The sequence below is a fragment of the Lepidochelys kempii genome, chromosome 2 (assembly GCF_965140265.1).
Source record: "Lepidochelys kempii isolate rLepKem1 chromosome 2, rLepKem1.hap2, whole genome shotgun sequence".
In the NCBI taxonomy this organism is placed as follows: domain Eukaryota; kingdom Metazoa; phylum Chordata; order Testudines; family Cheloniidae; genus Lepidochelys; species Lepidochelys kempii.
In genome coordinates, this window is record NC_133257.1 from 205376025 (window position 1) to 205392298 (window position 16274).

A 16274-nucleotide genomic window follows, 5' to 3' on the forward strand; every position below is an offset into this window, starting at 1 on the left:
CGCTGTCTGTCTTCCCATAGACCCTGTCTCCTGACCTGGCCCAATAGGCACTGTGAAGAAGGCAGGCTCTTTCTCTTCCTTAACTGGCCTGGAGCTGCTGCTCTGTTCTATCTGGTGGGCAAAGGCAGAACTGTAGCAACTTTCTGGCAGAAGCTTTTTTCTGCCCCCAAACTTAAAGGTATGCACAGCTCATTAATTATGCACACACAGTGGTGCAGAATTCCCCCAGGAGTAAATTCTTTTCCTGTATAATGGGTCAACACATCCTTTAAGTCAGCAGTTTTCAAACCTTTTGAGCTGAGCCCCCTGTTTGAGTTACAAGTTTTGGCTGTGCCTCCCCCGCCCCCCGACAAAAATAGACACATGAAAACATGGGTGCTGGAACAATTTGTATAGTGGGGGTACTACGAGCCATACTGTAAACCCTGTACATGGTGGAAACCACTAGGGAGTGTGGCAACACCTCTAGTTCCAACACCTATGCATGCAAAAGTATGCTTGATAGCCTATTCATAAACCCAACAGAGACCTTAGCACAACATTAATTAAATTACCTACACCTGTAAGTTTCAAATACGTAGATACTTGCCAATTAGTGTGAAGGTTGTTCCTGTTTCTTTGCAGGCAGTTTATCAATTTGTGGGGAGATTTTTGAAACCGACACTTTGAGGTTGTCCTCCACTTCCAGTCTCGAACAGTGCTTTGTCTTTAGCACAGCCAGTGCAGAGAACCTGATCTCACACAAATAAGATGAGCTCAACAGTAAAATAGGTTTGATCACACACTTTGATAATGCTGGATATTCTGAACCAACTTTCAACCAAAAATCCCCCAAAGACTATTTTTCCCCAATTGAATGTCCATTGTCCTATCACTCTGAAGTTCAGTCAGGTTCTCCTGAATGTCATTTTGGAGATGGGACAAGGTCACTGCCTCAGCTAAAAAGATTGGCTAATCCAGTCATTCAGGGATGCATTTCCTCTGGGAAAATATTTATCCAAACAGGCTCTGAGAGAAGTCAAGTGATTCTTGATTGGTTCCACAATGCTCAATAGTTCAGATTCTGTTTTGTTGATAGTGTCAGTTAACCACTGGAATGGAATGCTTAAACCAGTTTTGATCTTTGTTTTCTAGAGATCTATCTGTCTCTTGTATGCTGATATCTCATTGTGCAGGTCAAAAATAGTACTTTCCACTCCTTGCAAGGAGACATTTAGAGAATTCAGTTTGTCAAAAATATCAGCAAGGTAAGCTAAAAGCACAAGCCAGCAGGGATCATGCAGTGTCTCTGCGTTGCTGAAATTCAAATCCACTAGAAAAAGTTGAACTCCGTTTCTCAGTTCATAAACGCATTGCAACACTTTCCCCTGGATAGCCACCTGACTTCAGTGTGAAACAGCAGAGCATCATGCTCAGCTCCCATTTCTATGCAAAGCATTGCAAAGAGACATGCCTTTGTGGGCTGCATCTTGATAAAGTTCAAAAAATGTAATAGCAGAACTCAGAATATTAGTAAGTTCCCAATCCATGTTTCAAGTTGCAATGGCTTTGTGGTGTATCAGTTACAAGCACTTTGGCTTTCAAGCCTGCTCTATCTCCAGACAAAGAAGGGGCTTCATCTGTGCAGATTCCAATGCAAGCTTTCCACTTTAACATTTTAAATGACTTCCTAACTTCTCACAAGTTGATCAGTTCAGATCCAGTTGCATGCATCTTAATTGGCTTTCAGAACAAAAAACTTCCAATAATGTTTTGTGAGAGCACCAAATATAAACAATTACATGAGTTTCTTTTGATATATCCATTGCTTCATCCAACTGGATTGCAATCGAGAAATCAGGTGTGCATTGATATTTTCTGACATGTCAGAGATTCAGCGGCTGACCATGTTGTCTGACAGTGGGATAATTTTTAACTTCTCTGCCACACTGTCCGGCAAATGTCAATTGCTGCTGGGAGAATCAGTTTTTCCCCAGTTGTGTAAGGCTTTTTATTCTTGGCAGTGTGGAACGCAACTTGACACGATGCTTTTAAAGCACATTTTTCATTGTTTTTTTTTTGTTAATTTCTTATAGCTTTCATTAAAAAAAAAACCCTCTGTTCTTTCCTACCAGGTCATGTTTTGTTTCTAAATGGTGTCTTAATTTTATTGGTTTCAGTCTATTGTTTGCTAGCGTTACTGCACACATTGAGGCCTGATTTGTCCGTTAGCTGCAACAGCAGTGAAACCAAAATCCAAATATGCTTTTCTTGTTTTTTTGCAGATTTTTTCTCTGTATCAACTTTAGCCATTTCTGCTTCTGCCTTCCGTTTCTGAAAATCACCCTCTTTTGGTAATCAGTACCAATTCATTTTTTACCATGTAATGATATGAAAAAACATCAAACTCAAGATGGATTTGTTTTAGGATGGGAGGCACTGAAGGATTTTATTTATTGGTGAATGACTTGAGTATTGCTCTTAGCAAGCATTAAAGAAGTAAATGTAGAGTTCTTTAAAGATTAATAAACCCTTTTGCAGGGCACTTTAATGGAAATAAAAATAGTGATTAACACCAGGGAAATCAAGGACCAAAGAGTCGAATAGTGGATTATGTAGGATGGAATAATGAGCAATGGTGTGTAAACCAGCTATGTGCTCCTTCACTAGCACTTTAGGTAGTGCAAAATCAAACTGAGTCAAATTATGTTAATAAATCCTAAATCAGTCAAGACAGGGACAATCTGCCATGTTATTGTTAATCACAACCAGCTGACACAATATTAACTTAGTTTCCATAGGGTTTTACCAATGACAAGCTAACATGTACACATTGACTGCCAAGTCGTAACTCCCATGTTAAAATTCCTCCTCCTCCATGTCATGTCCTACTACTACCTAACTTTCTAGTATAGACTAGCCCATATGATCTTAGCTAAGACATACCAAGGGAAATTGTTCGAAAATGCATCGTACTGATTGTTCTGGTGTTCCTTTAAGAGATGTTGGCGAACGGGAAGAGATTGTGTAGCTGTAGGAAATCTAGAGGCCACTTTGGGCTTTCATGTTAGGCTTTGTGGGGAACATCTTGATATATTGTAACATTTTTTATTTTTAAAATGAATATTTGATAAAGAATAATCCAACCAAACCATAATACTTCTCCATTCTGATGAATTAGAACACAGTTGGTGCAGAATCACCAATTATTTTTAATATTTCCTTGTGGCACAACAGTCCTCTGTGAAACTCCTTAAAGAAATAGGTCTACAGACAGAAATAGCTTGTGCTGAGATTATGAATTTTGAGTTTCCACTGTTCAGGAAATGTTAAATAAATCTACTGCCCAGATACCTGCTTTGTATATCAAAATCACTTACAACCCTAAAACTCTAGCCAAATAGCTTTTTTCATATTAAATCTAAAGATCTTTTAATATATGACACTAATAGGGAGAGTTTTTTGGTTTCACTGAGATAAAGCTGAAGGGTACTTTGTCAAGACAGACAATTAAAACAGTGCAAAGACTGAGCATTCATTCAGTTAAATAAATGCTAGTTAAACTTCAAGACAGACTTTTTTCTGACCCAGCTTTCCCACACTTGTCTAGTTTTTCTGTAGACTGTTTCCTAGTTACTGAAATGCTGCATTTTCACTGTTAAGACCGCTGTTTTTGCAATCTGAAGACAAAGGACCATTCATAGGCAAAAAAACACTTGCATGCAATCTTACTGTCCCAGAAATAGGAGTCAGATTGGCTAAACAGGAAGGCATTAAAAGTATTAATATCTAAGTATTTGTAATTCTAATACACTAGATAAATATTTCCAAGTAAAATTGAGGAACAACCCCTATAAAAGCATCAACTATCAAGTCCTATGTTCACATAGATTATAACTTTGTGAAACTTGTAATGGAAATTTCTTTGCTTGGTGTCTACATGGTGACTTCATTAAAATACCTTGAGTAAAAACTGTTCGGTGATGCTTGAAATTGGAGAGGCTGAAAATACCCTTTTTCCATTTGAATTTTTTTGTTTGTTTTTGAATAGTCAAAATGGCTGACCTTTGAAATCTGAAGTTTGGCATGGAAGTAATTCTTGCAGAGAAGCAATATGTGGCCTTATTCTGGCCCAGACTGACTTTGACTTGATCAAGTTAAGAGTGTTTGGAAATCATGTTCTCAGTATACATGGTTTACTTTTTTGGGGACACTAAACCAAGAACATACATGTAAACATTATAAAAGCACAGCTTATTTATCTTGTAATTCCTAAACTGGCTCCAAACCATCCTGGTCAAATTTCCAGATGTCTTGGAGGAAGTCAGCATGCTCTAAGTGATCCACCTATCTATTTCTTTGGCCTTCCATTAGCAAAATAGTGTCTCATTGTCTCTAATGCTGACCTCTGTGAGGTAGAGAAGTATTATTTTCATTTTAGAGACTGGAGAATGGAGGCACAAAGATATAGGCCCTGGCTATAGTAGAAAGGATTTGCCAGATAACTGTTCTGGCAAGCCATGTCGGGGAGATGCAGCTTATACCAGCAAAAGTTTCCAGTTCACGAATGAAATAAGCTGTAACAGCATGATCACTTTTTTGCTGATATAATTGTGTCTATACTTCTTGGGTTTTTCCTGGCATGTCTATGTCTGTTATGGGTGTAATTTATTTTTTCTCCCCACACTGCAAACAGACATAGCTATTACAGCAAAATTTAAGTGTAGACCAGGCCCAAGTGACTTGCCCAAGGCCATACAGGAAGCGTGTGGCAGAGCAGGGAGTTGAACATGGGCCTCCCAAGTACCAGGCTAGTGCCCCAAACACTGGACCATCTTTCCTGCTGTGGCTGCTTTTCCTCACATAGGTGCCCTGTTGGCCGAGGACATGAGTTCACACTATGGAAAACTTTGAGGACTACTTGTTGAAATGCTCATGGACTACATCCTCTTAAAACACCATCCCACATCACTTCATTCCTGTAGCAACTCTAGCACAAAGTGAATACCTACTTTAAAAGTGTTTCTTTCCCAAGAACTAATCCTCCCCCCCACCATCTCTTTTTTCCTCCATTTCATTTCCCTTTTTCTCTGGCCTCAGACCTGGTCTCTGCTGCCTTCTCTTCTGAAATATTTGAGGAACAGAATTTCATCTTAATTTCTATTGTGTTTCTGCAATTTAAATTTATCTCAACTAGTTTTGAGAGTGTCTAGTGCACGCTGAAAAACCCTTTCTTTATCACTGGGTCAATAAACAAGCAAGATAGTAGCAACTTTGTTTGCTCCAACTTAAATTTTTATATCAAAGACTTAAAATAATGACACACATATAACTAAATGACCATAAAATGTGGTAAGAGCCATTACTTACACCTTAAGTCAGAGGAAAATGTGGGATTGGATAGTTGTTTGAGCAAATGGCTCACATGTAGGTGCAGTTGTGGAATTTAATAATGCATTTTTCCTTAAAGTGCATTTGGGAATAAAGTTCTCCATGGGGGTGGGGGGGAAGAAATGACAAAAAAAGCTTTTTTTTTTTTTTTTTTTTGGCAACTACACTTGGGACTTCTGGAAAGGATGTAATTGGAAATGTAACTATCCTACGTACCCATAGGTGAAGGTTTTTATGAATACCGTCTCACAAAGCCTTTCGCTTTCTCCCATGCAATATATACCCATTTTGGTGATACTTCAAATATCTATATAGTGAATTCAGAGGTTTCCAAAAATTCATTCTTGCTACATATTGCGTAACAATCCTGAAACTATTTTTAAATTATTTCTTCCTAGTGTAAGGCTGTGGCAAATAGGGCTAATGAGATCCTTGAATGCATAAGAACAGGTTGAATGCATCTAACTTTAAAAGTATTTACATAAGTCAGCAGGGTCAGAAGAAATGCACTCTAAGGTGCTTAAGGAACCAGCTGAAATAATCTCTGAACTGTTAGCAGTGATCCCCCATGAGTTCTCAAAGGTCGGTGAAGACAAATAGAGTACCTATCTTTAAAAAGGGAAAGAAAGAGGAGCTTGCAATTAGACCAGTCAGCCTAACTTTGATACTGAGAAAGACACATGAACAAATTATTAAACAATCAATTTATAAGCACCTAGAGGATAAAAGGTTTACAAATAATAGACAATATGGATTTGTCAAGGACAAATCATGCCAAACCAACCTAACTTCCTTATTTGACAGGTTGCTGGCCTAGTAGATGGGGGAAGCTGTAGATGTGATGATCTTGATTTTAGTAAGGCTTTTGATCAGATGCACATGACACTCTACGGAGTATGGTCTAGATGAAATTATTATAAGGTGCATCCAAAACTGGTTGAAAAACTGTACTCAACAAGCAATGATTTACTGTCAGACTGAGGTTACGTATCTGGTGGGGGCCTGCAAAAGCCTGACCTGGGTCTGGTACTACAGTATTCAATATTTTTGTTTAATGACCTGGATAATGGAATGGAGAGTATGAGTATAAAATTTGTGGATGACATCAAGCTGGGAGGGGTTCCAACCACTTGGAGGACAGGATTAGAATTCAAAACAATCTTGATGAATGGGAGAACTGATCTGAAATCAACAAGATGAAATTCAGTAAAGACAAGTACAAAGCACTGCACCAAGGAAGGAAAAAAACAAAACAAATGCACAACTACAAAACAGGGAATAACTATCAAGGAGTCAGTACTGCTGAAAAAGATATAGGGGTTTTAGTGGATAACAAATTGAAAGAGTCAGCAATAAGACAGACGCATACCCAAGGACATGCTATATGGGGAGTTATCAGAGGGACCAAGAACAACAGGACATCCCAAGCTTCACTATAAAGACACATGCAAGTGAGATATGAAGGAATTTGGAATTGATCCTAACCAATGGGAAATCTTGGCAAGTGATCGTAACACTTGGCACCATTGTCTCAATCAGGGTATCAAAGTCCATGACAGAAGCTGGCTCCTAGAACTTGAAGAGAAAAATTGGACTGTTCAGTCACATGAGATATTGCAAACCATCTACATCATAGGTTGCAATTCCACCGTTTCTCGCAGATGAAAGGATGCCAACAAGCCAAGTCAGCAATGTGATGAAACTGTGAAAAAGGCCAATATTCTAGGGTGTAATAACAGGAGTATCATGTGTAAAACACTGAAGGTAATTGTCCCAGTCTATTCAGCACTGGTGAGCCTTCAGCTTGAGCCAAGTTCTGGGCAACACACTAAGAAAGATGTGGACAAATTGGAGAGTCCAGAGGAGAACAACAAAAATGATAAAAGGTTTAGAAAACTTAACCTATGAGGAAAGGTTTAAAAAAAACTGGGCATGTTTCGTCTTGAGAAAAGAAGACTGGGGGAGGGGGGAAGACTACCTGAGAAGTCTTCAAATATATTAAGGGCTGTTACAAAGAGGACTGTAATCACTTGTTCTCCCTGTCCAATGAAGGTAGGAGAAGTTATGGGCTTAATCTACAGCAAGGGAGATTTAGGTTAGCTGTTAAGATAAGCTTTTTAACTATAGGGATAGGTAAGCACTGGAATAGGCTTCAAAGGGCCTCATTGGAGGTTAAGAAGGGGTTAGACAAACACCTGTCAGGAATGGTAGGTTTATATGGTCCTGTCTCCGCACAAGGGGCTGGACTTGAGGACTTCTCAAGGGCCCTTCCAGCAGGTGATTTTTACCTCTGTATATGGCACTGGGGAGTCTAATATCAATACACTGTCTCATTTCTGGTGCCCAAATTTTAAAAAGGATGTTGAAAAACTGGACAGGGTGCAGAAAGTATCCACCAAAATTATCCAAGGGGTAAAAAAAATTACTTTCAATGAAAGAATCAGAGAGCTTGATCTATTTAGCTTATCAAAAAGATTGAGAGGTTACTTGATTAGTGTATAAATATCTTCATGGGGAGAAAATATCCGGTACTAAAGGGCTCGTTAATCTAGCAGAGAAAGGCATAACAAGAACAAGTGGCTGGAAGCTGAAGCTAGAGAAATTCAGAGTAGAAATAATGTACAAATACTTTAACATTGAGGTGATAAACATTGGAACAAACTGCCAAGGGGAAGAAATTCTCCATCGCTTGATGTTTTCATGTCAAGACTTCATGGCTTTCTAGGAAATATGTCAAGTTACAGGGGTAACTGGGTAAAGTTAATTGCCAGAGTGCGGGAGATCAGATTAGAGGATCTAATAATACATTCTGGCCTTGAAATCTCTATTTTAAAACTCATAGGTAATGTAAGTCTCTCATTTCATTTTTAGGAGTCTTTACCTCTGGCCCAATATCAAATATAGTTGCCCATTTAAAAAAAATGGAGACGTCTCCTATTCTCCATTCACCTTTCCTCTCCACTCATCATTCTACTTCAGTTAAAGAAATTTTGGCACTTAAAATGGGAAATACATGGAGGATATTTCAGTGTCTTTGGCTTTTTAAAATATGAAAATAAAAGGGGTATATGCAGGTAGATATACACAGTGTTGACGAGTCCAAAGATTCTGCACGATGGAGTGAGCCTGTCAAAGATGCAAAGTCCTGCAGAATACTGTAATCTATCCCATACGTCTGCACTACTGTGGTAGCACTGGTTATAAAAACCAAAACCAGGAACAGGACATGCATCACTTAGATTTATTTAGATGGCTGTAGCATCTCACCTGTGTCACTACCCTCCCCTACACAGACTCAGTGAACAATAATGGCTGCTGTGTTCCCCATATTTCGCTTTGAGAACTTAATCCTATGTGGATAAATAACATGAGAGAGTCTGATGGGAACTTAATATCCTTCTTAATATAACTTAGAATTTGTAAGGCACTCATATCCTGGAAATGAAGCCAGTGCAAATATCTACATAAACGAAACATTGTAGACCCCGATAGAGATAAAATCTCTAGATTTGTAATCCATATCTGCGTTGCCATAGTTTTAGGTTAAAAATATGGCACAGGCTGATACAAAAACTTGATCCTGTTGTTCAGACTCGTGGCTTCTAAAACTCTAATGTAGGTCATAGCTGATGTTTCACAGTGGGACATCCAGTGTGTTGTATAGGGCTCTAAGTCATTCTGTTCTATATCTTCTTTCTGCAACAAAGTATTACACAGATTAGCTCTTAATGGTGACTTTGTCAAACTGAGTTTAATTCTGCCATCTTTAAATGAAATTTGTCACAATGAGATATACTGGAAAATAAAGGAACACGTTAAATCAAAGGTTCTTCATATTGTATAGACACACATTAAGTAGACTGCCATGGTAACCAAAAGACAACTAAAGAAATACAAAGGTACCAGCACATAAAGCCAAGTTCCCTTTTATAATTAATTTTTATCAAACTGCACTTGAAGAGTGAGATCAATCAAATTATATTCATTACCTGTGAGTTGTCACTTCAGATATCACTGCAGAATTGGGTTGTTTTCTGACTTTCCCACTGTCCATTCTGATCTACATCTAACCAGTGTATTATCAATCTTTCACAAATAACCTACCTGGAACTACTTAACGGCTCACTCATAGAATGTGGTAAAGTTAAAACTTACTGGCACCGGGCCAGATCCACAGCTGTTGTCCATCTGTGTAGTTCCATTGTTTTGAATAATTCACAGTGGCTGAAGATAAGGATTTTTAACCTTAAATTGTAAAGTAGGTACCTCTGTTTAACTCTTAATGGTGTGATGTCTATTTCACAATATTGAAAACCAGCAATTACCTATGTTTAATGAACAAAAACCATTGGCTGCTATCACATCTGCCTATGCTGGTTTCCAAGAATTGCTGCAGCTAAGCACTGTGTTTCAGAGAAACATGTTAGAACAGTGCCAGTGATCATGTAGTGCAAGTTTAAGTTAGCACAGTCGTGGGGAGTTTCTTTGGTTAAATAGAAGTGTCCACACTGGAGCATCATACAGTTTATGTATGAAAAGTATATGTATGAGAATATGGGCTTGTGCGCTAGAAAATGTTGAAGTAACACAAAATATACCTCTTTAGTTGTGAAAATATAGCAAGAGGCATTCTTCTAAGTGTATTTACAGTAGTGCATACTATGTGCTAGTCTTTCCAAAGACTTAAGAACGATCCCTGCTCAGAGGACCGTCTAAGAATGACAAATACAGATTAGGGAAAGAGGGACAATAGATAACTGTATGTATACAAGCCAACTGAATTCAGAACAGGCAGTATGACAGAAGCGGGCCTTTAAGTCTTAAATATGAACAGAGTAGAGACCTTGAAGATGAGCTCCAGGAGGACATAATATGCATGGAAGAAGGCATGGAGGTGATTGTGAGAATCTGATAAACTGAGGAGGCTGATGGTACTGGTGGAAAGGACAGGGGAGGTTCATTGCAAAACTTAACTAGAGATGAACAGTATGTAGAGCTTTGAAGGTTCTGAGAAGTTGAAATATATCACATGATAAGTCAATGGAGGCATTCAGAGAAGTTTGTTACATGATCAGCCAGATGGGCAAAGAAGTTGGAGTTTAGCAGCAGCATTATGAACAAACTGAAGGGGGCAGAAATTGCAGTCAGTGATGCATGTTTGAATGAGCCGAGTAAGATTCTAACAAAAACTCCTACCTAACAAACTGTATGTGCTCCCATCCATATATGTATGCAGAGAACAAGAGTTTAGTGTCAGGCTCTTAAGTATATTTATAGAAGAAGAACAGTAAGGAGAAAATATTAATCAGTTTTGCCAACCAGATTGCCAGTATATCAAGTGAAGGGCTTTATTTTAGGTTGCAATATTTCTCTGCTGTTTACTTCATACACATCTGTATTGGGGCAAACAGAACTCCAACAGTGGGGAAGATTGTAATATAGTTTGAAAAAATCCAGAGCACTAGAGATTCTGTTTTTACTGTTCTGTCAGTTGCAGTGATGTCTGCTGTGGGAAAGCTATTTCCCATGTTATATGTTATAATGGTCATGCTGGAGCACCATTAGAGATTGAACCTTTTAAACAAGTGGCTGAATACATGGTCAACAAATGTGGTATGTAAAGGTCTCAGTGCAAACATTAGCACTCAAAACTTTGGTACTTGGCACACTGGAAGATTGATTCCAGTAAAAATGGCTGTGATTATAGGATGGATCATACAACTTACTGTAGAATCAGGAAAATACTATAGCTATATTTCAAAAGGGAATAAGCACTTGATGAAGTGAATAAAGTCAGAACTACAGTATACAGAGCTTAATTTGAGGCCAGTTGAAACTGTATCAGCTTTCAAGGTGTGAGCAAAATAAGTACAGTTTGTCCTTACTGTGCCAAAAACCTCACTGTTGAGAAAATTGCTTATGCTGAACGGGGCTTCAGCATTTTGCAGAATGTCAAATACCTGCTTTTTGAATGTTGCATGTTTATGTGAGCCAAGCCAATAGGTAGGCTATAAGTCAAGGATAGTATGTGAGAGAGACCTGACAGCACTGTAATGCTCCAGTACCACCTCTTGTCTCTGTGACCCTAACCTACTAGTGACAATATGACTCATCGTCCAGCAGGAAGAGTTGAATGATCTCTGCCCTAAAATCGGGTAATTTTTGGAATCTGGGTTGAATTTGGTGAATAGTTTTGGCTGGAAAAAAAGGATTTTTTTTAAAGCCAAAACATTTCATTCCTGTTTTTGAAATGTTTCATCTTTGTTTCAAGGTCTTTTGGTTAGAAATTTAGTTTTAACCCAAAAAACCCCCAAACCTCACCAAAAACTAAAAAAAAATTTTTTTTAACTCAAAATGAAATCTTTGGGTTTTTTTTTTATTTTGGTGAAGAAAACCCAAAAACAAAATTGTTTCTGGATTTCAAGTTAGCCACCTAATCAAACCAAAAAAATCTGTTTGCTCAGTTCTATTTATAGTTTTTAAAATGTTTGTTTCAATTCTTGAATTGCATGGAGTGCATGATGTGTAAGGTTTTCAGATATTATTATAAGTCAATGACGAAAAGCAGCTTTGTAATAGAGTACCACATATTTGAGAGAGTCATTGTATAACTTAAGCAATGGTAGTTGGGAACTTTATGATCATATAGTTTAGATTACATCTGCTACTTTTTAAGTGACTCCTGCAGACAGAGAAGGGGTAGATCTCACTTTTATTAATTTGGGAGGCACTCTGATACCATAAGTGATGAGCTATAGAAGTACCAAAGTAAACAGTTGCATTTTTTCCCCAAATGTCTTTCACTGTAACACCTTTCTTTTTATGGAAGCTTGTACTGTTTGTATTGTGTCTTGAATAATTTTCTTTTGAATTTACATCTGATAGATGAAATTTCTGTGCTTAAAGACAAACCATGATTGTTAGCTGGTTAACCTTCATAAATATATTAACTGGCAGTTTGGACACTTCAAACATTTGTATCCTTATAAAAGCATTGGAGGAGTTTCCGGACTAGCCTTTACAAACTGGCAATCAATTAACCTGAGGTTTAAAAATCTGCAGACAAACCATAGAAGAAAACCAGGTTCAATCACTTAGCAGTTACTATTATAACTCTTCTTTTTGCATAGGTAGTTAAACTGACAGGCAGCCTCTGCTACCACTTGTGCTTTATGTATATTTTAGTCCTAGTTCCAGTTATACCATTATACCATTTGAGAGATCACTCATACTTTTTTAAAAAAAAAACTGCATTAGAAGAAGACGACTACAGTAGAATATTTAACAGTCTTCTGCATCTCTCTACTCTGGTGCAGTGCCTATTTCTGACTCAGCAGAATGCTTCTAGGTCAAGTGTTACTCTGCATCAGAGTTGTTCGGTATATTCCTTCTTCAGAGGCTAACTGGTCTTATTACCAAGACACAATCACCTTCTCTTCTCCCCTTCCCCTTACCCCTCTGCCTTCACAGTTGTGTATGGGAAGTCTGTAGCTCACTGTAATTTAATTGTGTTTATCGAACCCCAAATAAGACTAAACTGACCTGACCTGTTTCTCTTTCACTAATTGCATTTAACTGACATGACAAGGGAATAAAATGAATGACAGTGAAATATTTGTTCTCCAGCTCTAGCTACATATTTAATGATTTTTGAAAGTTTGTTGAAATACTAGTTATACTTGCATTACCCTTTTCCCTTCACTTTTTTAGGATGGCTGTGGCTCCTCCCAGTTATTGTTTTGTTGCTTTTCCACCACGCACTAAAGATGGGCTTGTTGTGTTTGGAAAAAATTCTGCACGGCCTCGAGAAGAAGTACAGGAGGTGGTCTACTTTGCTGCTGCTGCTCATGATCCAGGAAGCAAAGTTGAGGTAATGGGCTTCATTGTGCTTAAAATTACAGTGTAAGTGAGTGCCATTTCAAAAGGTAAAGGTGCCCCTTTAATTCCTGTCAGATTTTGTAGTCTGTATTCCCTAAACTCAAATTTATAAGGTCCAGAATGATTGAATAATGCTTCATTCTGAGCCTGTCTACCAGGACAATCCTGGTAGGAGTTGGGGAGGGCTGATGAGAAGATTCTTGGGAGTTCCCAAATGGCAACTACAGTAAAAACTATGTAATCCGGCACTTTACCAAACGGAAAGCTCTAGAAACCAGTATTTCTGATATCTCCCAATACAAATCTTCAATAGGGTTGCCAGGCTCCCTTCCTGACTCGGTGTGGCTCCCCAGAAGCGGCAACATGTCCCGTCTGCTCCTAGGTGGAGAAACGGCCATGGAGAGTCCATGCAGTGCCCCTGCCTCACCCCACCCTGAGCACTGGTTCCACAGCTCCCAGTGGGCAGAAACCGCAGCCAATGGGAGCTGTGGGGGAGGCGCCTGCGGGTGGAGGCAGCACACAGAGATGCCTGGCTGCGCGTCCACCTAGGAGCAGCAGGGACATGTTGCCGCTTCCAGGAAGCTGCCCGAGGTGAGTGCCGCCCAGATCCAGCACCCCGAAACTCCTCTCATGCCCCAACCCCTTGCCCCGAGCCCCCGCCTCCTCCCTCTATTGGTAGGTATAACTTTTAGTTAATCGGAATTTTTGACTAACCGGCACTCCTCATTCCCCCAACATGCCGGATAACAAAGCTTTTACTGTAAATTCTTTAAATTTAAAGCTGAGGAGAATCTTTTTGCCGTTTTCTGCAGTGGATAGGCTGATATGTTTACAACTTAGCTGCTTGTTCTTCGGTCTGTACTACTTGCCAATACTCTTTTTTTTTTTTTTTTTTGGTCAAGATAAAATTTTCCTTATAAGCTTGGAATAGCAACAAATATTTATTCCTTTCAACTGACAAATACTTTCAAACATCAAAAGGAATGAGTTGGCCAGTGCTGCTCTTATCTGGCCCAGTTAACGCATGTCTAATATAAAGATGCAGCAAACCTCTAGCATTTACATACCCTGTACTAAACTACTGAACTTTGGGTCTGAGGAAACGCACTTTTCCTAAACGACCAGATGCTGTTAATTGCAGTGGCGCATGGAAACGCTGCAATAAATCTGTGCTGGTTCGTAGAACATAGCACTGTTACTGTAGCATTCCTGACAGTAAAGAAAACAAAGTGTAGTTGTAAAGCTTAGTTTTAGAAATTTAAAAATGGAAAACAAGCCTTGGTAGAGTGTTGTACCTTAACATAGGAACTAAGCACTGCTCATCCATCTTATTGCACTACTAAGGAATCTTTCAACAAATGTTCTTATACCATTGTGAAATATAAATGAAGACAAACAAAAGCTTATTAGGGTATTCTTCCCCTCTCCCCCCCATTTTCTTTGTGTCTTATTCATTTGATTAGATCAGCTTCAGCATAACTTATTACTGGCTGCCACCAAAACATTTTCAAACTTAATTTTTTAAATTTTATTGTCCTAGGGTGGCACTATGGCACTAATCGTAGACCAGGACTTCATTGTACTAGGTGCTGTACAAACAACAGAACAAAAATGCTGTCTCTGAGGCGCTTACAGTCTTGCAGAGAGATTACACTATCTGTAGTCTGTACAGACTTTTCATAAAATTAGATACTAGGGCATTGGTGCAAAACAAAATATTAGGCTAATAGCCTGGGAGATTGTTATTTGGAGGTGTTGAGTTTACACTTTATTTAATACGGGGCAAGGTTTGAAGATGTCACCGCATCAAAACTGTGAAGAAACAACATTGGACTAGGGGCCACAGTAGGTTAATATCTCAACCTTTCACCTCCTGTGGGCTTACGGTTAAACAATAATTGGTCACGAGAGAAGCTGAGTCTGCTGATGTCTCTTCCAATTTGACCACTGCAAAATTCTTCGAATTTGCCAGTTTTGAGTGTTGCGAGCACACCTCCACGGAAAAGCATGACTGTTTAGTCCATATGCACTCTTCCCAGTTCTAGCCAACACCAAATCCAAAATTACTCTGGGAAATAGCACCACTCCTTCATCACTACACCTTCTGCACTGTACATCACACAAACTTACTACAGAATTTAAACTAATATTTTTCTGATAATGTAACTCATGACGGCAGTAAGTTTTGATGTCATGTTTCCATTGTCTTCATGGAACTAAATGGGCTCTGCCTGATGGCTTTGCTACTTTATTAAATTTTTCCTCCATCAGTGCAACTGTAAATTGACTTGTTGCCCTGTCTCTTAAAGCCTAGAATCATAGGGTAAAAAGGGACCACAGGGGAGAGATATTGGCGATTTACATCTACAAGAACAATTTAAACAGATTCAGCCATATAAAGATGTGCTGTCTAGGAAACGTTAATATTGGAAAGACATTACCTCTTGAAATACCCTTGTTTGATTTAACCTGGCCATTTCAAAGGCCTTTTCCAGATAACTTGATAATGCATCCCATATTCTTTTGTTCAATTGCTGTGAAATGGGTAGAAGTCTAAGTTGTGAGAAAAATTCTAGGAGTTTTGGTGCATATGAAATGTCTGCTTACTATATTTTGATAATGTTGTTGTCTTGCAATCTAGATTTCAATATTAAACTAGCAAGAACCACCTTTCCACTGTGATTTCAGGTATGCTAATTTTTTGCAATACAAAATATAGTATAACAGGTATTTTGCCTTGGGTTTCTATTAGCTGAAACTTGTGCATATGTTACAGTGCAAAGAACCTGTCTACCATGCATATTGCTGTTTCTGGTAGCAAATGCACACTTTCAGTCCTATACACAGAAGCTATGCACTGACTTAATTGGATTGGACAGGAATTCTATATATTGTCAAATTGTATCCCTAGAAGCTCACAAAACTTGGAGAGACAGTTTATAAATTCAGCTGTTTAATTCTTTTTTTTAAAAAATCAGTCATGGAAGACTAAACCTACATCTCAAGCAAATTCACAGAGCTGTCAA

At 38.6% G+C, this 16274-nt stretch overlaps 1 protein-coding gene across 2 annotated transcripts in view; it reads left to right on the forward strand.

Annotated features, from left to right (window-relative positions):
* Positions 1 to 16274, forward strand: part of SCRN1 (secernin 1) — a 144186-nt gene that overhangs the window by 3946 nt on the left and 123966 nt on the right. For both annotated transcript variants that reach the window (XM_073333594.1, XM_073333593.1), the window contains exon 2: positions 13081 to 13240. In XM_073333594.1, the coding sequence (XP_073189695.1) occupies positions 13082 to 13240 (159 nt within the window). In that variant the 5' untranslated portion in view covers position 13081. The remainder of the gene's footprint in view (positions 1 to 13080; positions 13241 to 16274) is intronic.